Source organism: Drosophila biarmipes, chromosome 3L, assembly GCF_025231255.1.
Source record: "Drosophila biarmipes strain raj3 chromosome 3L, RU_DBia_V1.1, whole genome shotgun sequence".
Taxonomy (NCBI): domain Eukaryota; kingdom Metazoa; phylum Arthropoda; class Insecta; order Diptera; family Drosophilidae; genus Drosophila; species Drosophila biarmipes.
In genome coordinates this window covers 13,477,614-13,504,601 of record NC_066613.1, presented here as the reverse complement: position 1 = coordinate 13,504,601, position 26,988 = coordinate 13,477,614, and the positions used below count along the sequence as shown (strand labels likewise).

The 26,988-nt window shown below is 44.5% G+C and overlaps 1 protein-coding gene and 1 non-coding gene across 8 annotated transcripts in view; both read right to left on the bottom strand.

Annotated features, from left to right (window-relative positions):
- Positions 1-26,988, bottom strand: part of LOC108028273 (mediator of RNA polymerase II transcription subunit 13) — a 27,412-nt gene extending 424 nt beyond the window's left edge. The window contains exons 1-15 of one of the 7 annotated variants that reach the window (XR_007763689.1): positions 26,840-26,988; positions 24,412-25,032; positions 20,035-20,350; positions 13,887-13,980; positions 13,739-13,822; positions 12,666-13,114; positions 11,926-12,595; positions 10,595-11,056; positions 8,799-8,979; positions 8,126-8,709; positions 3,243-8,055; positions 3,063-3,177; positions 2,885-3,000; positions 2,047-2,817; positions 445-1,987 (exon numbers count right to left, since the gene is read on the bottom strand). Coding sequence is in view for 5 of the 7 variants with exons in the window: in XM_017099973.3 (XP_016955462.1) it covers positions 2,434-2,817; positions 2,885-3,000; positions 3,063-3,177; positions 3,243-8,055; positions 8,126-8,709; positions 8,799-8,979; positions 10,595-11,056; positions 11,926-12,595; positions 12,666-13,114; positions 13,739-13,822; positions 13,887-13,980; positions 20,035-20,350; positions 24,412-24,480 (8,337 nt within the window). In the remaining 2 variants the exon portion in view is untranslated. Of the gene's footprint in view, positions 1-444; positions 2,818-2,884; positions 3,001-3,062; positions 3,178-3,242; positions 8,056-8,125; positions 8,710-8,798; positions 8,980-10,594; positions 11,057-11,925; positions 12,596-12,665; positions 13,115-13,738; positions 13,823-13,886; positions 13,981-20,034; positions 20,351-24,411; positions 25,033-25,476; positions 25,497-25,630; positions 25,769-26,839 lie in introns of those variants that run through there. The other 6 variants (XR_006368503.1, XM_017099973.3, XM_017099975.3 and 3 more) reach the window with 6 other exon arrangements.
- LOC122819093 (small Cajal body-specific RNA PsiU6-40) lies at positions 13,558-13,699 on the bottom strand. Its single transcript, XR_006368544.1, has one exon. It is a non-coding gene; the product is annotated as a small Cajal body-specific RNA PsiU6-40 (non-coding RNA).

Here is a 26,988-nt window from a genome sequence, read left to right as displayed (position 1 = left end):
GTGGTGTCTATAACATGCGCTCATTTGTTTTATAAACAAATATCTGTCCTCTTTTTAAATTGCTCCTCTTTCATCGCTTGTCTGTCCTCTTTGGGGTCTCATCGACTGGATGCCTTCGAAACTAATTTAACTTAATAATTGCATACTTTTTAGGCTAGGCTAGTAAATGGTTTTCCTCCTCAACGCTTAATGCACTTTTTTGTTTGTATTTTCCTTTGCGTTTTGTGGTTTTTCGGTTTTTTGTTTTGTTTAATCTTTAATTAGTTACCAAGCCTTGAACTTGCCCTAAATTAACTTTACAATGAACGTGTATAACTTCTAGTCGCTCGCTTTCCTCAACTCCGTTTCCAAGTGAATTGTGTTTTGTCCTTAGTTTAAGCTAATCGTTAATTAGAAAATTTTCAACTCGTAAACTGAGTTTGGTTTATTAAAAAACTGTTCCCATTTTGGTTTTTAATCCATATATTTTTCCTTTTTCTTACTTGGTTTTTGGTTTGCTATGAATGCTTGTTGTCAATTGTTGCGGTAAATGTTTCGAGTGGTTGTTTTCCATTAATCATTAAACATTTGTTGTGCTTTACACTTAATTATTGCTATAATTATTTGCTTTTATTGGCGCCCGGGGACTCTGAATTTCCCGGGAAATGAATGAGAGAGTGTGTGTGGCAACTGAAACCTTAGCTAGGAAAAACTCGGCAAGCACGATAATATCGATTTCTAGAAAATGATTGTAAGCGGTTCCGTATTTACAGCGTGCACTTGCGTGATATATAGATATGGATGCTCTACGTGGGATCGGGGAAATCGGGTGTCTGAGCGATAGAAATACGGGTTGGAATGAAATGAAATAATGAAAAATCTGGTTTGCAAATAAGTTCGGTTTATTACACAAATAATAGAATACTAAATGAAATCGAAACTACTTAAAAGATATGCATGTGGGGGTGTAGGGTGTGTGGTTTTTATGTTGGTGTTTGATAATTACTAGAAAACGTCTTTGTAATCGTAGGTTTTGTTGTTTACACAATTTATGCTAATTAAAATACACAGGTAAAAATAATTTCATTCTTTAATAATTGTTTTCCATTTTTTTCACTTAATTGATTTTGTTTTAAACTTAAGCCTAGGCGAAAATCGTTTCAACGTGCAAAATCAATTGTGGTTCTTGTGTTTCTTGTTTTTTGTTGGTGAGTGTAGAAAGCTTTCCCGTTCTTTACAAGCATTATTATTAATTTGTACACATTTTCGTTTAAGTATTTCAATATTAGAAAATTGGCTATGTGAGTGGTGTGTGTGTTTTGTTTGTTTGTTTGTGGGTTGTGTTCAGTATCTGTGTGAAGTACAAATGTTTCCCTAGGATTATACGAATACAAGAGACAACACAAAAAAAAACACACGAAATACGCGAAATAAAACTCTTTCTAACGCTCATCCTTACTCTAATCCTGTCCTCGTCCTCCTCTTACTCCTAACTCGTCGACCTTCATCATCTGCGCTTGGCGTCCAGATATATATAGTTTTATATATGCAATTTACAGTATACCGTTTCAGTTAATTATATATGTTTTGTTTGTTTCCATCGTGTGGGGCGTTTAATGCGTGTGTTTTGGGGTTGGTTTTTACACTTTCATCTTGTATAATTTAAATTTAAACTAATTCTCGCTTTGCACAAAAATTTACACAGTTTATTGATTTAATTTATTAGATTTAAATACGGTCTCCTCCTCCTCTCGTTCAATTTGTTGTAAACTAATTACTAATTGTATAATTACACTTCTGTTTTGCTTTGTTGTTGCTTCTGTTGTAAATATGTACAAACTTTGTTACTTAAGCTAAATATGTTACTTCAACTCCACTTCGCTATTGTATATATATGACCTATATGCCTACATGTGTGTGGTTGTTTGTTGCTTTTCGCTATTTTCTCATTCGCTCCTCGGTTTGTTGTTGTATATTTATAAATATTAAACACTAATCGAACGCCAGCCTATGTATATGGTATAAAAAAATAAAATTAAACAAACAATTCTTGCACTTGACACTTACAAATTCTCGACGATTAATAAATAGTAATGCTGCTGCTGTTCAAGACTTATCGGTAGACGATAATGTTATACATCCGCCGCTCTCATCGGTGATCTTTGTATTTGTATGTATGTTTTTGTTTTCTGGTTGATTATGATAAGTAATCTGTGCGTTGCGTTAACTGCTGCTATTGCTCTTCTTGTTCTGTTGGTGTTTTTGGATTCTGTTAACTTCGATTCAAGGTTCTCTTGGTGTTGATTCTGCTTTCGATCCGGTTTCGGTTCTCTATTTTGCTGTTCTTTGAGGTTGGTATAGCTAGTGGAAGTTCTGCAAACGGAAGCATGCGACTGCGTTTGATTGATTCAGTTTTGAAGGGATCCGTAGACCGGAAATCTGAGATCCCGGACCTTAGGCTATGGCAGCCGTCAGATAGTACAGATCCATCAGCGTCTGGACATTGATGGGCAGACAGGAGAGACGATCGTGTGTGTTGGAGTCGAGGGCTAGCCAGGAGAGGGCATTGTATCCCTCGAGGACGAAGCGCAACACATCCGCCGTGAGGGTCGAGTCCAGCGGATGGTCGTTGGCCGACTGATGGGCATTGGTCGAGTTGAGAATATCGTCGGCTGACTGTATACTCGGCACGTGGAGGTGTAAGGCCGTCTTCAGGAACACGGGACACACATCCTCTAGATGCGGACAGGCGGACCAGAACCAAGCGGGCATGCGACCCGTCGGCGCCGTGGACACCATGTAGCCCACCGATATTGGCTGCTGGTTGAGTGAACCAACCTGGAATTAAATCACAAGGAGAGTTAAGAAAAGTTCCACTAAGATCTCTAGCTAATAGATCACCCACCTCTTCCACTTCCTGTGGCGGAGTACACTTGAAGTTATTTCCACCGGCGCTCTGCCAGCTGCGGTTGTCATCCATGCGTCCCGGACTACCGTGATTGGAAACCCTGTCTATGTGAGCTGGTTAAGGAAAACATATGTCGTTAGTAAATGAAGGCCAGGTCTTAAAGCTATGTACTTACTGTCCCCCCAGAAGAGATCGCCAATTTCATCGTCAAAGTCGTCGTTGCCCTCCTCTTCGAAGGTGAGGAAGTCGTCATCTACCTGCGGCTCGTTCTGGAACTGGCGTGTAAAGGGCTGCAAACGAAGAAAACTCATAAATTTAGAAATCGATCATATAATATAGATTTGTTATAACTTACCGCACAGACCGCGCTGGTGGGAAATACCAGGATGTGGGTGCAGGTCACGTCCTGCGGCGTAGCCAGCGGATTCTGCATGGAGATTTGTGAGAAGCGCTCATCCGGCGTAAACTGATCGGGCATCACGCGCAGCTTGGCATCCGGTTCCAGGGTCACCAGGCAGGCACTGAGGATAGTGGGTGGATACATCAGTGTACATTGCTTGCACATGTCCTTGAATTGCTTGGAGGCCTTCTGGAGCTGTTGCTTGCTGAGCAAGTAACTCCACGACTTGAGTTCACTGTGTCCTATCCTGCCAATGCGGCCGATGACCAATCGCCACATCTGCGACGTCTGAGAGATGATTCCCATGATGAAGTCCATCAGTTTCTTCAGTGCCACATAGCGGGCGGGAGCTTTCCTTCTTCTCGCCCGATTCGGCACATCGATATTAATGCAGATCTTCTCCAGCAACTCGCCGCGTTCATCCGTGGCGGTGGCCAGAAGCCAAGCCTGATCCTCGCTCAGGCAGTAGTTGCAGTACATCACCGAATAACGATGTTCATTCTGTCCATGCATACTGCCCGCCGATCTGGAGAAGTCCGTTTTGTCATTCCTCTCGTGCATCGGTGCCAGGACAAACGGAGCGGTGTACATCTTGTAGGCCCGGCGATTGGGTTCGTCCTTGGTCTTGAGGAAGGCCTCCATATTGGCGGCCGTTCCGAAGCCTGTAAGACTTTTTACGGATTGTGCATGCACCAAGTGCCGCCGGCACTGCGAAAAAATGTTCAAAGCCAGGCACCTAATCTCATCGGAGAAGCGCTTCCTATTGCCACAGGGTCCCAGTTCCATGACGGATTCCAGCGATATAATCTGTATGTTCATCTGCGATCGCACTGAATCGGGAACAGCTTTCAAGAGTTCCGCATAGCACCGAAGCAGAGCAATCAAAGCCAGTCGCTCCAGTTCGCAGCTATCCGAGGCGAAGGTAAATGGATTGACCACATAGAGGACAATGGCAGATGGGTTGATGTCCTCCAAAGTCTCGCCCATGCCCAACGGATCGCCTAGGATCAGAGCGGGTTTGGTGTCTCCTGCTGCAGAGGCTCCCTTCCCTGCCCCTGGTTCCTGTTTTATTTCATTGGTTTCCATCGGCTGAACTGGAGCTTCTGTTCCTGGTTCAAGCTTTATATTATCCGTGGGTAAATCCCCGCCAGGCAATCCAGTGACAGAAGAGCTGTTCGAGGTTGAAGAGCTGCCTCCCTTGGAGCTAGAGTTTCCAGAGCCATCGGGTGGATTCAGCAGCGTCTTATCATTAGGCACTCGACTCAGATATGGAGCCAATTGGTGAATGAAAGCCACTGCATAACGACGGATTTGCTCCGCCAGAGCCGTATGCTCCAAAGTACGCAGCCAGTCATCTAACGGAGTGATCTCCCGTTCCGCGGGCACGTTGTTGCGGGCAGCGCCAACCTGCAGGATACCTTCCCAACCGCGGATGGGCGTGTGCTTGCCCAGCTTGCACATCTCGTAGGTGCTGCTCAGTTCGCGGAAATAGCTGCGCGTACAACTGGTCACATGCTCGTTGTCCGGACACACCACCACGTAGACCACATCCCTGGCATAGGAGTACGGTTCCAAGAGAAACTTATCCCAGTAGTGGATGGAGTGCGGTGCCACTGAGATCCAATCCTTCTCGTAACCCACTACCACCGAGGGTATGGGTTGCGGCTCACACTGTCCGGAGGCGCGGCCTGCCAGGCGATGGAACTGCCGCCAGGTGAGCGGTCCACTCACCGTGTTATACGAACTGGCATCCTTGGAACCTGATCCGCCCCTTGACTTGCAGTGGAAGGCATTCTGCAGCATCGGCTGTATAGCGTTCATCGTGCGCACAATCTCCTTGTTGCTCCGCGTGAAGCCGACGGGTAGATATGGCCACTTGTGGACTGTCAACCGACCAGCACCAATTCCCGCCAGCTTGTGACGCAACGCCGGTGGCGGCGTGTGAAAGGCTGTGAGTTGTTGCTGCTGATGGGAGCTACTGCTGCCATTGCCATGAAAGTCCATCATGTTGTCCATCCGCTGATTCTCAAAGGCCAATCTCGCTTGCTCCAGGGCCAGGCTGATCACGTCGTGCGCATCCATAAACTCTAGAACATTTGCAATAGATGCCAATGAGGCGGTGGGAGCTCCATTGGTGCCAAAGATCCTTCGCTGACGAGACATTCGTCTCCGATGCGATTGAAGAGCTCTGTGCACCGAACTACTGGAGGTCTGGATAATGGAGCACTGATCCAGCAGCAGATCAAAGACAGCATGAGTAAGTTGCTCCAGTTGTCCATTTGCCACTCCTCCCGCTCCGATTTTCTCCAACGCAGAACTCGTTTCTCCCGGGCCCGGCTTAATCTGGTTCTTCCGGCTGAGACTCTGGATGATACTGAGTAACGTGGGCTGCTTATTTCTACCCGGATCATCCGCTATGCCCGTGATCTCCACCTCATCCTCGTAGAAGAGTCCAGCGCGGTGGGAGAGTCTTCGGTTGACCACAGCGCTAAAACCACACGTACACTCCACGGGATCATCGTCCACATAGCCGGTGATGTGGGCATTGCTGCTGGGCGGCGTGCAGGATGACGAGTTGGAGCCGCCGTTCGGGCCGTGACCATGTCCGGAGCCAGCTCCAGGCATAGAAACAGAGGCCGGCGAACCCCCAAAGGCATTGATCATCCGCATGCCGCCAAAACCAGCGGAACTGGGTCCATTAAGCATTCGCTGTCCAGCCGCAGTTCCTCCTGCTCCTCCCGGTCCACCTCCTCCTCCACCAGTCGGAAATGGATTGAAGCTAACGCCGGGCAGCGGTACATACACTCCGGAATCCGCTCCCCGAATATTGCCTATCTTTTGCGTATCCGCATTGCACACGCAGACACTGCTGCTATCGAAGTTGTGATCCCGGAAGACATTCAAAGCGGTATCGTACAGCAGGATGTTTACAAGCACAGAATTCACTTCTGGCAGCTCTTGGAGCAGACTCGAGGGCCCGGCTGTCATCGCTGTTCCACCACTGGCAATGCCCGCATCGCCAGTGTAGGGCATCATGCCCATGTGCCCGCCAGCTCCTTGTCCGGGACCTCCGACGCCACCTGCTCCTCCGCCGCCCATTCCATGCATGTGCGGATGCTCTTGCGAGTGTAGTGGCCGGTTCAAGTATGACGATGTAGAGGTAGCTGGACTGGCCACAGCCAAGTCGTAGGGATATGGCGGCGGCGGATGCGTGGGAGTCGCCCTCGACATGGGACTACTTCGGGCGGCATAGGGACCCATACCGGGTCCCGGTGAAATGGGTGACATTCCCGCTCGGTGCATTAGTTGCTGCATGGAGCTGCCCGGCGGCGCCTGTGGGCAGTTCAATTGATTCAGCAACAGCTGACTGCCACCGCTGCTTAAGGGTTGGGGCACAGTCGAAGGCGTTAGAGGTGTCCTTGGTGCCGCTGACAGAAGATCATGAAGATGCTGATGCTGGTGCTTCTGGTGGCCAACTCCTCCCGCCGCCGCTGCTGCTGCTGCGGCCGCCGCTTGTTGCTGCTGATGATGCTGGTGCTGGAGCTGCTGCAACTTCTGCTGATGCAATTGGATGCGCTGCTGAAGGGCCTGATGCTTCTGATGCTGCTGCTGCTGAGCTGCCGCAGCTTTGGCTAGTGTGGCTGCTCTGGACTTGTGACTACTCCAGGTGGGTTGGTAAAAACATCCCGGAGGCAAACTTAAAGGCGGTTGCGTCTGGCTGGGCAGGTTGGTCAGTGGAGCGTAGCGCGTGGAACCCACAAACTTTTCCTGCTGCGGTGGTCGGTAGACGTAGTTCCAGTCATCGATGGGCTCTTCCACGGGGCTACCCAACTCCAGGTTGTATTCCTGCTTCACCAGCTTGGAAACAGTCTGGATTGCCACCACGGTGACGGGAGCTTGTACGGCTGCCAGGATAATACTGCTGCTGGTGTTGCTACAGCCTGTGGTGGTGGTGTTGTTGATACTACTCGTAATGGTGGTGTTGCAGGTAGTGGCGATACTACTGCTGGTTATACTGGTTGTGGTGGTGTCCACACTGAGATCCGTCATGACCACGTCCGTTTGACAGGGACTGGAGTTCGGGTGCTGCTGCTCGTGCGACGGCGGTGTGGGGAACATTTTGGTGAGATCCTCCGCCTGGATATTGCCCGCTCCCGAGGCCGCTGCTGCCGCCGCTGCCGCAGCCACCACCGCACTGGTCACTGCCGTGCTCCTCTTGAGGTCTTCGATCGTATTGGTCACAGCACTGCAGCCGCCATTCGAGGGATTGTTGGAATCGGGTGGCGTATGGATCTGCACGCTGCTGCACTCATCGTTTGAGCTCGTCTCAAACAACTGCTCCAAATCGTTGAGCGAGGGGTTCAGACCTTCGGCGGTAAACAGATTACCACCGCTTCCGCCACCGCTGCTGTTGCCCCCGCCAGAGGATTTCGAGGTCTCCTTGCACGAGGGGGAATGCAATCCGGGCTCTGTCTTAATGTCCAAGCCCTGGAAGAAGCTGCTCCCGCTTTCGGCCTCCGCATCACTGCCATTGGCTGTGCTGTTGGCGATGCCGACCAATCCTCCGCTGGAACTGCCCGCCGCTGATCCTCCGACGCCTCCTGCCGCTGACGTCGCTGAGACATCCAAGGAGAGCAGCTGCGAGCCATAAACGGATCCCGGCGATGGCATCAGGGGCTTCACGTGCGTGTGTCCCTCGTACAGGTTCTTGGCGTACCTTGGCCGACGTTGCTTATCCAGTTTGGGACGCTTCACCGTCAGATAGTCCCTGTGATTTAGAAATTAAGATATTGAGTGATGTTTTAACCAATAATCAAAAGGATATCTGTAATCCTTACCAGTTCTCCTGGTACTGAAAGTCGTAAATGACCTCCTTCAGCCACTCGTCGTCGTAGAAGCTGTCCGGATCCTTCAACGTCAGCTTCGGCGGGTTGTACAGACGCCTCAAGTTGTTCATGGCCTCCGTGGTCGAAGTCACGCCTCCTGCCCCCCGGCCCTGAGCTCCCGGTTCCTGTTTGATGGCCATTGCTGCCGACGGAGTCTGCTGTTGCATCTCAAGCTTCTTGACGCTTATTGTTCCCACCGTAGATCCTCCAACTGCGTTGGAAGCTCCTCCAGGTCCTGCTCCGGCAGCTGACGTTGCCGCTGTGGGCGTGGCCGGTTGCTGGGCGGGCACACTACCCGGCCCAGTGCCCAGAGATTGACCACCAGCTGCTCCTCCGCCTGCCGCATGATCCGTGTAGGAAGGCGGCTCTACGCTGGGCGTCTGATGAACATAAGGCGAGGCCGTAATGCTCTTGTTGTCATGCTGATCCGTTGGCGTTGGCGCCGGTGTGTTCTTGTCCAGAAGATGGTCAATGGGCGTTGGCGGCTGTTGCAGATTGGAAACGGAAGTGGGTGCATGTGGACTCATGTTGAGTAGCTGTGAGGGGGAAGGGTGAATACAGTGTTAATGGAATAAGCTGGCTAAAGTCTTTGGTATTTATTTTGGGGGTCGTCACTTGCACTCACTTGCTCAGCGGGAGGCACGGATGTCGGTTGCGAATGCGCCGAGTTTGGATGCGGAGAAGGGGCCGGCGTGGCCGGGGATTCCACGGAGGCCACCGGCATCGAGGAGTCGCCACCCAAGGAATTCCTGGAGTACGTCGAGGCCCCACCATGTGGCGTTCCATGAGGTGTGTTCCCCAGATGTCTGTGAAAAAATGAAAGTAGAAATAAAATAATTAGCAATTAGTTAAAACATGACAAGCTAAAGTGGTGTCTCTTTTTTTAGATAGGTTATGTACAATGCTCAAACTACGGATAATGTAGCTATGGATTCACAGGTATTATATGTATTATATTGCTAGGGATACTCCAGCAAAAAAGTGTCCCAAAAATAACCATAAGCAAAATTAAACAAAAACCACATCCATTGTTTGGGGATTAAATATATTAAACAAAACCTTCACAGCTTCAAAATAAAAGATTTATAAAGATGTGCTCATAAGATCTTTACAAAATGTATAAGAAAAACGAAATATTTTGATGTCTTAAAGAAAAGATAATACAATTTTTTAATACATTCTTTAAAGACGCTCAAATCAATTTCTTTATAAACTTTAGAGATGTCTAAACACCAATATTATTTATGTTATATGTGACATTGTTATTTACAAATAAGAGGTCCAGCAATAGAAATCAAAATCATTCCACAAAATGCATAAAACCTAGAGGAATAAAACGAAGATGCATGCGGCACCAAAACCAAATAACTATAAACCGAGTATCTACCAGATACTCATACTCAAAATCCAGTATCAAGTATTTTCAAAACGGGCCATGAGAAAATGAGAACGGCAATGGAGTGGATTTCGGGTTGGACGAGAGTGGGGGCAGTAGATACTAAGCTAGTTAAATGCTACAAAACGTGTTGTGTGTCCTCGAAATGGAAAATATTATACAATTCGTTGTTATATCATTGCTGGCAGTCTTTTGTTTTCTTTTCAGTTTTAATGTTTGCTAAGTTACCATTTACCAAGAACGATTAAGTGAACTAGAATTAGAAATGTTTATTGCAAGATGGCCACGCGCAAATGTTTGTGTGTGTGTGCTAACTCCTTTATTTGGGGAGGGGGCTTGGTGAATTTATGTGCGCCCCTTGTTTAGATTCCAGTGTACTTGGTTAGGGGTCGGAAATAATATGCTCAAAACCATCAAAACCAACCAACAAAATTATAAAACATAAGAAATCATAAGGTTAACAGAGCGTGTGAAGAGAGTGGATAGGAAAATATATAAATGTGGAGAAAGAGCGAAAGTAAGAGGTCGGGTGGTCTATACAGCAGCGGTCAACATAATAGCACCCAATATATACCTTTCTCTAAACAGTAGTACCTATTATGAAAAATGATTACTCATCATCATGGATAACTAAAAACTTACACTGCTCATACAATATAAGATTTTAATAAACAACATTTAAGGATCACATTTTCTTTATAAACATAGTTTTGAAGTATTATTCTGTCATTTGTGGTTTTTTATAACAAAAGTTGTTTTTCAAAATTATTGACTTTATTGATCATAAAAGTGAATTCATTTATGTATCTGTTATTTATATTATTTACCAAAGGAAGTCCCAAAAATATTTTATCAATCCTATCTTATTAATACATTTATAAATCCCTTCATAATCCCCCGTGCTTTTACTTTGACCGCCTTAGTATATGAAAAAGAGAAAACTCAATAGCGTTAAACTAAAACAGAGGCAGCACTGGCTATAATGGACAGACGCCACTTCACTTCACTCCACTCAACACACAAACCTTTGTTTTGGTATATTGGTGTCTGTTGTGGTGTTGCTGTGGTTTTTGGCTCTAAAGGTGGAGGCCGTGGAGGAGGCGGTGGACGCCAGCGAGTGCAGCAACCGCTTGTGGAACGGCACATTGTGCCGCCGGAGGGCGGTCGCGGAAGAATTGGAGGCGGAAGTGTTGCCCAGGGAACTGGAATGATGCGATGTTGCTGCTGCTGCTGCCGGCGGCACAGGTGTTCCCGGTCGCTGTTGCTGCTGCTGCTGCAGATGTTGCTGGTGGTAATGCTGCTGGTAGGACAACGACGACGACGACGAAGACGACGATGATGATGACGACGACGACGACTTATTGCCACTGGCGCCGGTGACTGCTGCCCGCAGTGCCGGCGATCCCAGCGGCTGCTGTTGCCGCTTGTTGTTGCTGATATTGCTAATGTTGCTACTGTTGCTGATGCTGTGGCTGCTGCTTTGGGCGCTGAAATTTGTTTTTGGTTTTTGTTTTCGGTTTTAGACACTAGCAACACAGTTTCAACGTTTCGCTTTCGTAGCTCTGTCTCTTGGCTGAAGTTTTAATTTTATTTTTGCTGCTCTTGCTGCTGTGTGGGTTAGGTAACTCAAGGAAAAATTGTATAGAAAAAAAAGAGGAACGGAAAAAGTCTATTGCCTATCGCATGCACAGATAACAGTCAAAAGAAGGTCAGCTACCGCCTTTAATTGCCTAATGTTTGCTAAGGTAAAGATACTTTTAGGCATGCCATCAAAGCGGGTTCTTTTGGTGTTTTTGGGTTTTTTAGGTTCTTGGAGGGAGCACAACATCATCTCCACTACATCAATTTCATATCAATCTTATATGCATAATGTAAACAATGGTTATTCTAATAAAGGCAGCAAAAGGGTCATAATTAGAAAAAACACGCGCATAAAAAGGGGTATTTCCAAAATTCTCTAGAAAGAAAAGCTTTATAAAAATAAACCTCGAAGTTACAAAGAAAACAAAAAGGATATTTGCAAAAGCATAAGGAACTTTAGTTTTCCTCGAAAAACTTTAAAAATTGGCTAGTTTAGATGTTCATAAATATTCTCAATTATTCTCATAAAATCAAATTATGAAAAACTTAAATATAAAGTATATTTTTATTTATTTTAGACCCCCCATGGGATTTTAAAAACCTCGACAAAAGTTGCAACACTCACAAGCTTTCCAAAAATAATGTTTTTGTATAACTTCATACACTTAAGCTACAGTTTTGAGACCTCTAGAGATTGGATAATTACCCTTGCATACAGGGAGTAAGTAACAGAGCAGGAAATTACTCTACGGAGGACTAAAAGGACGAAACTCACTTGGTGCATATGCAGGGCGCCTTTTGCATGGGATCCACAAAGTTCCAGAGCTTCTGACGTTGCTGCTGCTGCTGCTGCTGTTGGATCTGCTGCTGCACCAGTTGCTTGGAGTCCTGCTGCGGCGGTTTATTCTGCTCATTTTCGTCGCCATCGCCAGCTGTTCCAGCTCCCGAGGCGGGTGTGGTAGATGCCGCTGCTGCTGCTGCATCCACATGAAGCGTGTTCATCACGCAATCCTGCCAGGTGCGCTCCGGCATTTCCACGGCAGCCGAGGCGGGTATGTGAGTATTGTTGGTATTGAAGGTGAAGCCCGAGGTGGGCCGTTGATCGTAGTAGGGCTGGAAGGCGAGACGCTCCAGGGCGCTGACGGCTTGGGGCGCCGCCTTGCGGGATACCTCTTTGGCGGCGGATGACGCGGTGGCTCCTGCTCCTGGAGCATTGTGAGAAGCCGGACCCACGGGAATCGCTGTGGCAGAAGGAGCTGCTCCCAGGGAAGAAGGGGCAGACGCTGAGCCCGGCGGGCAGGAGAGCGAGGCCAGGACAGCCGCCTCGGCCGCCGCTCCACCCACTGAGCTCTGCATCTTCTGCATCTCGACGAACTCCATGTGCTCCATGTCGTCCAGGTCGGTGACTAGTACGTAGTTCGTGGGATGATACATCTTATGACCACCTGTGGTTTACGATTTTAACGAAGTAGATTAGAAAACATTGAGGGAACGTATCTTTAGGTGGTTACTCACCCGACACCACTTCCACCACGGGTGGCACATCCGAGTTGTCCTTATTGCACAGCGGAAAAAACGAGGCCCAGTCCTCGAGGATCTTCTCGGCTATGGGATCGCTGGCCTTATAGCTATTGCCGGTGAGTATGGCCGCGATTCCGAAGGGGGCCAGCATCACCTTGCGCGCATGCGCCGGTGGCGCTGCCTTGGCCGCCCCCTCGCCGCCATCGAGTGGCTCTATTCCGGCGCCATTTGGGTCCTGACCAGAATTAGGCACTGCTCCGCCCGCTGTCGCCGCAGATCCTGTCGATCCTGGCGGAGAACTGGACGCTGCAAAGGCGGCCGCCGCCTCGGCCAAATGCTCCTTGGTCAGCGGACGCACTGCGGGATGTTCGCGCAAGTCTATGGAGGCGCAAACTGTGTCGCCATGTACGAAGAACGTGAATGAGAAGGACAAGTGCTGGGAGCTGCAAAAAAAAAAGACGTAGGGGAAATTAGCCAAGGATATTTTAAGAGCAGGAATTCTATTTTTGCTTTATACTAGATGCTTTTTAAACCGAAAAACTTCATAGTACCACTAACTAATCAATTTTAAGAAGTGATTATCTTTAAAAAAAATTAAAAAAAAATTATTGTCACTTAGTCATAATATAATATTTAAAGTTAGGTTTTTAGTTATTAAAATCATTAAATAATTTTATTATTATTTTCCAAATTCATTCATTTACTGGTATAACAAGTCTATAAACATAAAAAACCAAATAATGATATCAATTTATGGGTCTTTTATGACTTTCACTATAAAAATGAGCTTGATAAAAGTGGTTTACTATCAATTTCATAATGTGGAAACCAAACTGCATAAGCACTATTGTTTCTGGGGGCTTTCGAAAATAAAGCACTTGTTTATAAATGTCGCAGGAAGAACGATGCAACGTCACAAGCTTCAATGCCATTGCACAGAGTTCCTGAAATCATTGCTCTAGGATATGGCCTATTTGCGAATGGGAAGCTTTTCATCATTTTCACAAAATGTTTGGCCTTTATCCTAAGGGGTTATTCGTTTCCCAAACATGTAGTAAGTCACATACCTTCGTCCAAAGAGACGATCGCTGGAGGTGCAGGGCTGCACGAACCATTTGCCAAATCGAACAATGTCCTTGGTGAGCACGAACCTGTAATAAGAATTGGATTAAGGTGTTAACTTCAATTAGTTTTAAAGCTCTTTATAGTATTCACCTCTCCATGAGATTGTGCAGCGCCTTGAAGAGCAGCGATCGGCACTCGTAGGTGAGGGCTCCTTTCCATGTGCCATTCCAAAGCGCTTGGTTGGCTAAAAATAAAATATTTATTTTATTAGAGTTATTAAATAATTAATTAAATAATAATACTATGTTACCCCTTGCCATTTGGTTGGTTGGTAGAATATTACATTTTTAAGTATGTATAACAATGTTCAATGTATAATATTTATAGCTCAAAGAAAATAATGTTTAAGCAACAGATTAACAAGCCCTAGGGAAAGTGTTAATAGCCATTTGTCATTCTGGCGCATAGTAAACTCATTAGATAGTAATAAAATGTTTAAGATAAGTAGGGGAATGTCTAACATAGCATCGTTCTAACTATTTACGTCCTCTCAATATATGTGGGCGTGTGAAAATCCGTTCCTAAATGTCCACATGTACAAAGTTATCCAGTTTCCAGATATCAATGGATCTCTGAGAACCGGGTGTATTACAATATTTGGGCATTATCTGGCACTGTAGTTTCTAATAGAGTTCGGGGTTTCATTGAAATGCAAAAGTGGAAAATACCCAAAAAACAAAAACAAGTGGAGGGGAAGTGAAATTGAATTAACAGTATGAAAAACAAGGAGAAGAGACGTCTACAACGCAAAACAATCAACCTCTCTTTCTCTCCCCATCCCTCTCTTTCTTCCCCCGCCAACTATTCACCCTCTCTCTTCCACGCAACAGAGAAGTCAACGACGCGCGCACGCCTAAAAAACAAATTGTTTAAGGCTATTCATTTTTGTTATTGTTTTGTTTTCGTTTGTGCCAGTATTTGTGTTGTTTTTTTTTAAAGATGACAAACAAACTTAGAGCGAGACGGGTAGAATGCCAACAAGAGAGGGGCGAAGAGCGGTATTGATGAAGAGGAAAAACGGTGGATTACGATACAAATATGTGTGGAGCGGAATATGTAAAAATGCAACGTGAGAAGAAAAGAAAAAGAGGGGTCGACAAAAAGCCGCCAGGCAACAAAAAACAAATCCCAAGCGGAAGTTCAAACACGTGAAAACAAAAGGAAAAGGGCAGTGAGCAAGCGAAAGGAGAGAGTGGGATAGGGGAAGAAGAGGGAGAGGAAGCAAAGGACTTGACAAACAAAAAGGGCATTCTAGAAATTTTTGGAAAATTCCAAGCATCCACCACCCACACATTCATACACACACACTTGTGTCTGAACTCTCTCTTATTCTCTTCTCCCTCGATTCCCACGCCTGCACTGATTGCTCCTGCTTTTTGTTTGTCTTTTTGGTCAGCAAATGTTGCAAATATAATTACGTAAAGGTAAACAACACGGATAGGTAACATGCGAAGCCAGGAAAGGAATCCGTTTAATAACCAATTTGATTGTTTTTCTCTTCAATGAGATCAGCGTGAATTTTTTTTTACAACGACGCTTAAAAACTCACACGCATACATAGACATAAAAGGGCAATGTACGATTATGCCAGTGTGTGTGTGAGTGAGTGCGTGAGAGAGTCTGCCTCCTCCTCCTGCTCTCTCTTCCTCACCACTATTATTATCCCACCATCTCCATATTTCCCATCCCATCCCCACGCTTCCACTTCCAATTTCCATCCTGCAAGCCGGCTCTTCTTCGTTTCTCTTCTTCTCTGAGGTCACACACACACACATTGACACACTACCCAACGTCAAAAAGTTCAAAGCTCGCCAAAAACAAAAAAATTAAAAAGCCCACAAGGGTAGGCCAGCAAAAACAAAAGCAACAACAACTGCAGCTTCAGCCGCTCTCTCAGCAAACAAACAAATGGAAATCGAGAGGCGAAGCGTAACAAAACGGGACGTCAAACAAACAATTAAAAAATAAAGAACCAATAATGACTTCAAGCTAAGCAAACAAAATACAATGTTCACACCAGTTCTATTGATGTCATGATTATTACTAATAATAAAGATTTCAAAGAATTTGAAAAAAAAATTTAGTCATTTTACTAAACTTTTTCTTTATAATTTTAAGCTTAAAAAACAAATTGGGAAATAATGAAACACCGTAGAACACATCGAATCATCTATGTTGATTCTAGGGGGTCTAATACAAAAATTCCTCGATCGCATTTTAAACTTTACATTGGTTTTCGAGTAAAAGATACTGGTCATTCCACTTCTCATGCTTTCCACCGTCCCATCACAGCTGCTGTATATCCGCATCTTCCCCCTTGTTTTTTCCAACTTCAAAGCTTCGAAACAGGAATCGTAATCGGGTGAATCGGAATCGGGAATCGGGGAATCGGAATCGACGGCGACTGCTCAATGCAAATTCCACAAACACACGCAAACACGTAGGGCCTGTCTGTGTGGGTGTATTTTTTTAGCACGTGTGGTTTGTGCACATGTTGCTGCTCCTCTCTTTCACTCGCTGGCAAAGAGAGAGGTGGCAGCAGCAAGTCGGTCTGTGGAAAGTAGCGAGTAAGAGAGAGTGGTTGTTTGGGAGACAAAGTGCCGCTAGGCGTGCACTCGTTCTCGTTCACCCACACACGCACACTCTCTTCGCTGCTCTTTTTGTTTGTGGCCCAAAAAACAATGCTATTTTAGGTTAACATTTCGCTAACGCAGCAGATCCCCCCTCTCTCTACACCCAACACTCTCTCTCACCCACCGCCTGTGAGAATTTCACAACAATTGTAACGTCTAATTAAGAGAGCGTTATTTAGCATTTTTGCATTTGCGTGACACACAAAAAATAAAAGAAGCACATCACCCAGAACAACAGGCAGCAACAAATGTTTAATCAAGGTCAATAATCTGCGCGCACACACACAGCAAAATTGTTTAGTAAGCGCAATAACAAAGCCAAAACCAAAAAGCAGGTAAAAACACGAATGCAAAAGGCAAATACAACAGCAACAACAACAAAACGAACAAGAAAGCGCATTGTAATTAAGCCCAAGCTTGCAAACCAGTTTAAGCTCATTGAGAGCGAAGAATCGCAAGAAGAGAGGGTCTCTCCCAGTCTCTTTTGTGCAGAGAGCAGCACGTAATTATTGGCTCCAATTGTGGAGCACACGCACACAGCGAACCCAACACGCTCACGCACACACCCGTACAAAATGACAGCTGTTTAAGGTAAAAATCGTATGGCATCGGAGGACAACAACAAGCTCTAAGTACAATGACAACAAGTAGCGTGTGTGAAGTGTTTTTTATGGGTGGAGATGGAGGGGGAGGCAAGTGAGGCTAGTATATACGGAGATTGGGGGCTACTAGAATTCTCCAGCGTGTAGGCGTGTCTGCCCATGACGCCTGCTGTCCGAAAAATCGCCAAAAGTGTCCGACAAAAGTGAACAGCAAGAAGGAAGAGAGAACCTCAAAGCCCTACACAGTGGAATGTAAATTAGTTCACAGTGGAGTCACAATAAAAGTACATTGAATAACACTCAAATTGGCAACTGTCATTTAAAAACTATAACTTTTCAAACTCCAAAATGGGTAATTTTAAATAATTATATAAAGATTAGTTAGAGTATACATTTTTAAGTCTGTCAATTATGTTATAGGTAAATCCCTTAGTGATATATCTTTCAAGCTATGTTAACAGAACTTCATTTCTTTACGTAACCTAAATTCCCTTGGATAAGTGCATCGTCAATCTCAATAAAGCCCACTGTGGGTAGTTTTGGTTCCACTGTGCTGACTGGCTGAGATTTGCGGCGTTGCCTTTTTCACGCAAATCAGAGGAGCACTAACAGTAACAAATACGCGCTCTCTCTTCGCCTCTCTTCTCTCTCTTTCCAAATTTCATTCACACGCACTCGCACGCACGCACACACACACCAACAACAAGATGGGGGACGACAGTTTTTTGCCACTTTTGTTGTTTATGGCCGAAAAGGCTATAAAAAGACAACGAAAATTCTCCCAAAAGACGGAGACAAAGTAATGTCAATGCAATTAGTCAATGTCCTTGTCATTAAAAAATGCAAAAACAACATCAGTGCGTTGCAACAATGACAAAGGCTGAAACAAAAACCAGGCGATAATTTCATCAGCGGAAAAAGCGACGTGCATTCAACTCTCAATTCCAGACGGCAAAAAGCGCGCCTAAAAAGTAAAGAAAAGGTTAACGCAGCCAACAGGCAGCAAAAGCTAACTGTAAAATCGGTGGGCCACAATGACGTAGGCAGATAACGAAAGATACAGTCGAACTTCCGTATCTCGTATCTCTCAGTCGGGCACTTCAAAAAGAATCTGTAACTCCGAAGGCATCTGTCAGATGAAAGGTTTTACTTTAAACTAGTATATAAATTGAAATTCGCAATAAGATATAGAAAATATTTTGAACTTTCAATATGCAGCAAAAGAATTTTTCGGAAATTTTTTCTGGAAATTTATAGTTATCGAATTTCGATCTGTAGGATCTCAAAATCGTGAGATTTGGGTAATTTGGTGTTTGAAAAATACTTTTTTATTTCATTGGGGAGAATTACTAATCAAAACCGATTACAACATGAGCAACATTGTGTGATGTGCCGTTTAATATAGTTTTAAATAAAACTTAATTATATTTCAGTAAAAAGATAGAAAGCTGCGTTACGGATCTCGAACAACCCGAGATTGGTGGTTGGGTAATGGAATTTGCCACGGAAAAGCCGAATATGAGAAATTCAAATTCTACCATGAACAATGTAGTACGTAGTTAGTGGTCAGAGATAATGAGGCAATAACAAAAATATTGAATAAATAGTAGCCACACGCAATGCGCTGATAAGAAAGGAAAGAAGGGGAGATAGGGTGCGAGAGAGGGGGCGGGTGGGCGAGCGAAAGAGAGCGAGCGTCTTTCGAAGGCCAGTGTGTATTGAACAACCCTCGAAAGAGCAAGCGAGAGGGAAGTGGAGAAAGGGGAGACGCCGAGAGCACCCTTCTTCTTCGTTTGCATAATTACCGGAGAGCGGGAGAGAGAAAGAGAGAGCGAGCGAAAAACATTGCAAATGACAGGTGACGTTTTAGCACTGCTTCCTCTTCCTCCTTCTTAGGTGCACGGGAAACAAATTTTATAAGGTTAATGCTTTTTACTTCAACAAATTTTAAATAATATTAGGTGAAATTAAAAAAAAAGTTTAAAAATATTTAAGGAAATACGATTACAAGTTTATATCTTTATATCTTTAAAATGACTTAAAAACTTTAATTTCCATCCAGTTATCAGTATAAAATAAATTAATATTTTATTTCGCGTTGCTTTTCCCTGCGTGTGGGTGGGTGGGAGAGAGGACATAGCCGCCTACGATTGACAGTTGTTGCTGTTTTTTCTTAATTTCTTCTCTTCTCTGTTGCTGACGGTTCGAAACGACGCCATGTGAGTTGAGTGACGCCAAAGGAAAATAAAGCAGCAGAGGGAGAGGGAGGAGAGAGCGGAACAGCAGGAGATGGAGGAAAACAAGGAGAGCCATAATAATAATAATCATCATCAGCCGCAATCGAAATGTATTTCGCGTGTTTCTCTGTTTGTTTGTTTGTTTGTGTGTCGCATTTGTTTTGGCTTTTCTCACACAGATACACCCACACAAACGCGTGCACAACCACACGCCAAAGAGATGGCGAAAATTTGTTGTTGCACTTGCATGCGATGCGGCCTTGAAGCTTTATTAAATTCATCACCCAGTTGCAAGTGTGCGTGAGCATGAAAGTGTGTGTGGGAGTGAAAGAGAGGGGGAGAAATTACTACAATCGATCTTAAATGTAACACTTTGTGCTTAAACTGTTTACCAATTTAACATTTTCCAGCGAACCGCTTTTTTTGGCTTTTAGTTTCTATGAAGTGCTAATTTTAAGATGCAAATGTATCTCTACAGCTAAAGATATCCTCCTGATAAGAAATTCAGTATTTTTGAGTTTTAATTATGAACAATTGGTGAAGATAGGTATTTTTTCAGGTTGATACTTTCGAAATACTTAAAAAAAGTTGAAAACTAAAAAAAAAAAAATAAATTTTGTGAAATTAAAATGTTGCTTTCAGTAAAAGGATGTCTTTGCAGATATTTGCATATATGTAACTAAAAAACCAGCGTTTTGGGAAAAGTTCAACCACAGGGCACGAAGATATTTTGCCCCCGTAGATCTTATAGACATTAGAAACTCACCTGCTACTCGGAGCAGCTCGGCGTCGACCAGTTCACTGAGATCGGGTTCCTCGCCGTACCAGAAGATCCACAGCTCCTTGGCGGCGGCCAGCGAAAGGGGCGGGTGGACCTTGGTCGAGGTGGTGATCTCGAAGGTTAAGGCATTCGGGTCGGCGTTGTCCGTCTTCGTGGATTGGACCCTCCTCCACACGCACAGCATGTCCGCCTGGATGCATCGCGAATAGGAGCGCAGGATCGGATCCGCCAAAGGATCGCTGGATGCGTTCGGTCGCTCCCCGTTAACGAACTTCCGCCACTTTATTCCACATAAATCAGTCTGTAAGGCGAGAGTAAGTAGAGAATTAGTCACTAATGCGTATTTAAGAGGTAATGGTGGCCAGACTTAATGCCAAATAGGCTCTGTAACACACTCAACTGATAACTACTTAGTACTACTACACTATCTTTATCTATAAGGAAGTTCCTATCATTTGTTTACCCCGCCGTGACGAATGTTCCATGTCTACACGTTCTTTTTATAAATGACGTACGGGAAATAGCAGTCTTAATTCAAGAAATGTTATTTCAGTTGTTGAAGGTAAGCATCTTATAGTAAGTTTAAATGAACTTATATTTAAACACATACGGTCATGGATTCGCTTCCGAAGATAGGCATACATCTTCTTTGGGAAATTGTTATTCTAAGATCTAACTGTGCTTAATAAATTTCCTTCAAACTAACATAATTCAAACTTATTTAATTTTTGTTTATAAAAAACCGTTTATTTCCTGCAAAGTACTTTTAAAATGTCAGATTAAAAAATCCCCGCATTTAATAATATATCAAATTAAAGTAGAATTCATTGACCTATTAAACCGGTCCCATTATGATATACAGTAATAGATGGAATGCAAGGTAAGCTCTTGTCTTTCACAATAATTCGCAATAGTTTGCGAAATCCTAACTTTGCAGTTATACTTGGATAGATTCCTTTCAAATGTAAAAATAAAGTACACATCACCTCTTGACTCACTGAGATTCCGATATAAAATGCATCGCATTAGGTATAAAATCTAACGATGACGTTAGGTTGAATTACTAATATCTGATTTTGTCACGATCTTGGGAATTAGTACTGAATATTAAGCGGGTAAATTTTCATCTTTGTGTTTCAAGTACTGGTGACTTGGGACAACGTTTTTTCCTGAGTGCATTCCAATCTATGCAAAACGATAATCATCTTGAATTGTTGCCCACTAATTTACCAGTGTTGCGAAATCTTGCGAATCGCACGCAGACACATGTAAAAATACATTCCTCGTTGCACTTGGCAGCAGCAAAAACAGTAAAAACAACAAGCAAAGCATAAAAACGACCAAAGCGAAGCTCGAAAAATCTTCCGCTGCCTCGCAACTCAAAACAAAAGCACGAAAAAAACGGCAGAGGGTGGGCGGAACGAGGGGCAGGGGGATGGGTGGAGCGGAAGAGGAGCTGCAGCAGAGACAAGAAAAACTTGGGGGCACCGAAGAAGAAACAAAAGCGAAAATGAGAGAGAAGCACGGAGAAAAAGCAGAATGAGTGACTGACTAACTGGGCCCGTTGGCTTTTTAGCTTTTTTAGCCATTTGGGGTCGTCATTGGCGGCTTCCGTTGCAGAGGTGCGTTGCTTTTATACAACACTCCCCAGAGCCACAAGAAAAACTCGAAACTTCCACATAAAACTCGAAAGTTCCACCGAAATACGGCATCTGTTACATGGGACAACCCAAGCACTTACTTTAAATACTTTCCCAGCCACAAATACTTTATCTTTATCAAATTTACATACTAAGGAATTTAGCCGCAACCAAAACCTCAAGCTGGTATTTCCATAACCATGACCACTTTTATTTAGCCTAAGAACCGTCCAATTGGGATAAGAAAAAAAAATATTCTCTAAATGTTATTAAAATTCATAAACTTTTGTATTTCAACATATTATATCTCCCCTCCAGTTTGCACACCTTTACAGGCAGGGAAACTCGTCTTATGGGGGTTTTGAGATGGTAACAATTGTGGAAAATGGAAACAAGTTGCTGGTGTGGCAAGTGGCGAGTGGGAAGGCAACGGCAAGCGAGCGGTGCTAAATCAATGGGGCAAAGCGAGATGGGGCCAAAATAAATAACTGCACCTTCGGGCACACACACACACACGGGCGGCGGTCGCTTACGCACACAGGCGCACCGAAAGGTATTCCCCCAAACCGGCCATTCTCCCCATTTCACAAGTCCTCTCTTGCTTCCACCGTCTTGTCTTGACGACAAAAATGTTCCACATTCTTCCGCTGCCGCTGCTCGGCTCTTCGTGTTTGCCATTTTTGTGTGTGTTTTCATTTTCGCTCTCATTTCGTCTCGCTGCTTTTTCTTCGCTTCGTTTCGGTTTGGCTTTTATTTTTGGGCGAGCAGCTATCTCGTAGGTTGATTTTTTCTATCTTTTATCTGCCCACTGTCTATCTTTCTCCCTCTCACTTTTTGCAATCCTTCAACGAGAGAGCAGGAGAGCGTGTGTCCCTCTCCCGCTCTTTGGCTGTTATCATTCCGACATGCTTTTTGCTTGTGTTTGCATTTGTATTTGTTCACGCGCGCGTGCCTCTCAAGTTCAAACTGCTCTCTCTCCCGCGTTCGCCGTCTCGCTCTGTCGCCTTGCCCGCTCTCGCGCGCTCAGAGAAAGTTTGGCGCGTTTGTTATTGTTTCGTTATTTCGCTGGCGTCGACCCGCTCCACCGCCTCTCCCCTCCTCCCATCCAACACCCATCGGCAGCTCTGCTCCAAACTCTCCAAGAGAGTTGTAAGTGGCGAGCGGGCCGAAGAGAGCGGGGGAAGTGGAGCACGTTGACTTGTACGCATTGTCGTCGTCATCGCCTCTTCTTTTTGACTATTTCGTTCGGCTTTTCCGTGTCTTTTTTTCGGCTTCTGTGTCGTCTCGCATTTCTCCCGTCTCCCCCTCCCGCCGCCGGGAGATTCATTAAAGAAATATGCCAGAGAGAGGAGACAATAGCAACAATCACTAGCGGGGCCAACAAACTAGTCGTACGTAGTCCTCAGTCGCGGTCTTGAGTTTTAGTCTCGACTTTTGAGACTCGGGGAGCAGGAGAACCTGTTATGGGCCACAAAGTCACCGAGCCGCAGTCACAATGCCCACAAAGTCACAGAGCAACAGTCGCCAGGTTGCCACAAAGCCACCCGTTTTCACTACTGCACTACAGTGGACACCCGAAAACGATCACCTCTATTTACAGGGGCACTAACTCTATAAGTATCTTTCTCTCTTAGTTCCTTGAAATAGGTAACGGGACATTCAGATGCTAATAAGTATCTTTCACTCTATATCGGATAACTGTAATACCGAAACATCCAGATGGTGATGGTATCTTAGAATCTATTTACAGAAATGAAAACATCAAAGAAAAAATTATCTTTTAACTATTCACGCCTAATAAGTACCTTTAAAATAAAGAAAATGTTAGTATCAGTTCACAGAGTTAAAAAAAAAACCATCCCAAATTTTTGCATTTTTTTTTTATCTGTTTTGCACCAATAATAGTATATAATAAAATTAATATGCATAATTTTATATTACTCTTAATGAAAACAATGTTCTTTTATATCTTTATTTGTGACTAATTAATTATTTAAAAAAACCCATTCATTCAAAACAATATTGTATCTTTATGTCCATATAAGAACGTTAACTTCAAAGATGACAAATTCATTTTTGAAAACATAGTACTGTGACTAAAATCTTATTGACTCAACGATCCACTCGAACTCTCGGAATTTTAACTCTCATTAAAATAATAAATATCAATCCATAACCAGAACGGGGAACATCTTAAAAAAATGTATTTAAAAAAAATAATAGTCTATGCAACCGATTGAAATTATTTATTACAAATTATTACGAATAAGCCTAAAAAGGTAATGTACTGCTATGAAACCTAAGTTAACCCCTGGAAGACTTATTGCCTGTATCTCAACACCAAGCGTATTTAAAAGATTAACTTCCCACGTCTATGGTTAGTTATCAAAACTGTTTTCGGTGCTTCGCGAAGCATCTGCGGCGATAACGATAAACAGCTGTGGCTGCCGGCGGCGTCTTCGCCGTGGCTGCCAATCGATAAGGCGAAGAGAGGGAGATGGCGAGAGCGGGGTCGGATCCCATGATCGGTGGTTCCGTTTCGCCGCTGTGTGGGTGACACACCCCCGCAAGCCAACAAGGCCCCCACCCCCCTCCGCAGAGCACCCCCCCGAGTCCTCACTGACCTAGATCTTGCAGGGAGAAGGATGGACAACCTCACTGCGAAGAATAAAAACAATTGCAAGAGAGCAGGGGGAGCACAACTACTACCACTACTACTCACCAAGGCATAAAAGTTTGTGTGGCAATCCTCCAAACTTGCGCCGTTTGTCTGATGATTTTGATGCGTCATAGTTCTTGGCTTGTTTTCTTCGCACAGCAGCAGCACCTCATTTTCTCAACTTAGTTGGCCACAGTGTATTGCTGTTATTGTTATTTATCCGGTGTGATGTGTTGTTATTTTTTGTTGACTTCTTCGATATACTCCAGTATTTTGCACATTCGCTTATTTTCTTTACTTTGGATTTGGATTTTTTGTATTTTTTATTATTGATTCTGCTGCACGCACACAGACACACAGGGGTATAGGCACGGAGACACACGCGAGAGAGAGAGAGCGCGAGAGGGACGACACACACGGATACACAAATATTGAAGAGCTCTCTCTTTCGGCTCGTTTCTTTGCTTTCGATATTTTGCTGTTGTTGTTGCTGCTGCTGTTGCTGAATTTTGTTTGTAATTTGCTATTTGATGTTTGCTTGTTTGGTGTTGATTTGATTTATTTATTTATGTGTATTTTGTATTTATTTGCTCTCTGGCGAGAGGTTTTAAACGTAAACGTTGCTTTGGCAATGAAACACACATACTGTTGAATTATGCATGCTGCTGTTGTTGTTGGTTAAGGCTGGAATACAAACGCCATTAGGACAATTCACTCTTCTTGCGCTCTATTTAAACTTGCTTATGGTCTCGAAATAACTGCATTTATTAGTTAATTTTCTTATTGTTTTTCCCCTGCTTATTTGTTGCTACACTCATGCACACACACACACACTCACACACATTCACAAGGGTTCGTTCATTCGCTGTTTCATTCATGCTGAAGAGAGCCGCCGCGAGAGGCAGAGCGACTCAGAAATTGACTTTTTTCAGCCGAAGGCAGCGAGTATACACACACACGCACACACACATTTACTTCTAGAAACACACAAACGACGATGAAAGTCGTTGGATTTTTCGTTAATCGTTGATGTAGACAAAAAGTAAAATAGGTAAGAGTTTTTCGGCTGTATTCGAGAACCTAAGCCCAGCCAATTTACGATTTTTCAAAACGAAATTGCATTTTTACAGCGCAAAAAGAGATGAGTAATAGGCAGACACAGGCACATACACTGGCGCGCACACAAACACACGAAACCCCGAGAATTAGCGGTTCCTAGCAGTTTTTTTTGTTTTTCGAAAAATAACAGTACTTTAAGATACGTTTATATTTAATCTATTACTCAGGCTTGTACGCCTTGCGTTGTATTTTGTGTTTTTTGCGCACGAATGACGAGTCAGAAATTTTCGAACCGACTGCGAACGCTGGCCGCCACACACAATGGAAATTTTGCTCGCCTAGCTTTGAATCGGCCATATATATGGTATATAGGCAGCTGGCGAGTGGCGAGAGAGCAGCAGAGGCAGCAGCGGGAGAGAGCTGGGGAGAGGAGCGAGTGCGAGTAGCGGCAGCGGCGGTCGAATACGAATAGCGGCTTTTGCTCTTTTTGCCGAGAGCGCGGCGAGAGAGCGAGGGAGAAAACAAGTTTTACCAGCTAACTGCATTTGCGCTGGTGTGCGTGTGCATTAGTGGCGGCGGCGGCGTCTGTTTATCTCTCTCGCTCTTTGTGCATCTCTTGGGGATGCAACCTTTTCGAGGGGGAGAGAAAAGGAGAGAGCGAGCGAGAGGGAGCGCACAGATCGATTAAGGGAAAAATCAGAAACTAAAACCAAGACGAGACTCGAAAGAAATCCGAAATTCCATAATTTATGCACTATACAACACTGCACAGCGGAGCAGACACTCACGCACACACCGACAGACACTCTGTGCGAAACGTGATACATAGACAGGCAGCAGCATTCCTCTCGCACGGCACGGCACAGGGGCACACACAGGCTCACAAACACACACCTACATGGCAGAGCAACCACTTTCGTAGTTTTCCTTTCGCCCCGTTTTCTCGGTTTCTGGGCAGTAATGTGTGTGTACACATCAGTTTTTCTGATTTTGACTTGCGGCCCTCGAAATAGCCGAAAAAATGCCACCGCTAACCAAAATCGCACAGTTGTTGCATATTCCTCTTCCTACACTCTCCTCCTCTCCTCACCACCACCTCTTTCACCAATGCACATACACACTCGCACACACACACGCTCAGCGTCGGGGCAGCGACCGCTAGAGCAATTAAAAACTATTAAACATTTCCGCCTGCGAATGTTTAAACACGGCTTAAATGCCATTAATCCATTTGCGCCACAATTATCGGTCATACAACGGCACTTGTGCACTATTATTTGTATTTCATTTGTTGCAGCTCTTCTTTCACACACACACACACAGCGCACGCACACCTCTTCACTTCTCGGGCATTCGCTTTTGCATTTGCATTTTTCGATCACCCTATTAAATTCACGTTTGATTCTATCATTTCGGCGTTCTTTGAGGTTACCGATCTAGTTTTCGCTGGTGTTTTACATTTTGGGCCACTTTCTCTTTCGCATTCGGAATTTACTATGCTGTATTTAACGGAAAATCGACGCAACCGACGACCGACCGTGCACTTTTCCGCGACAACAACAAATTGCGATGTGACCTAGA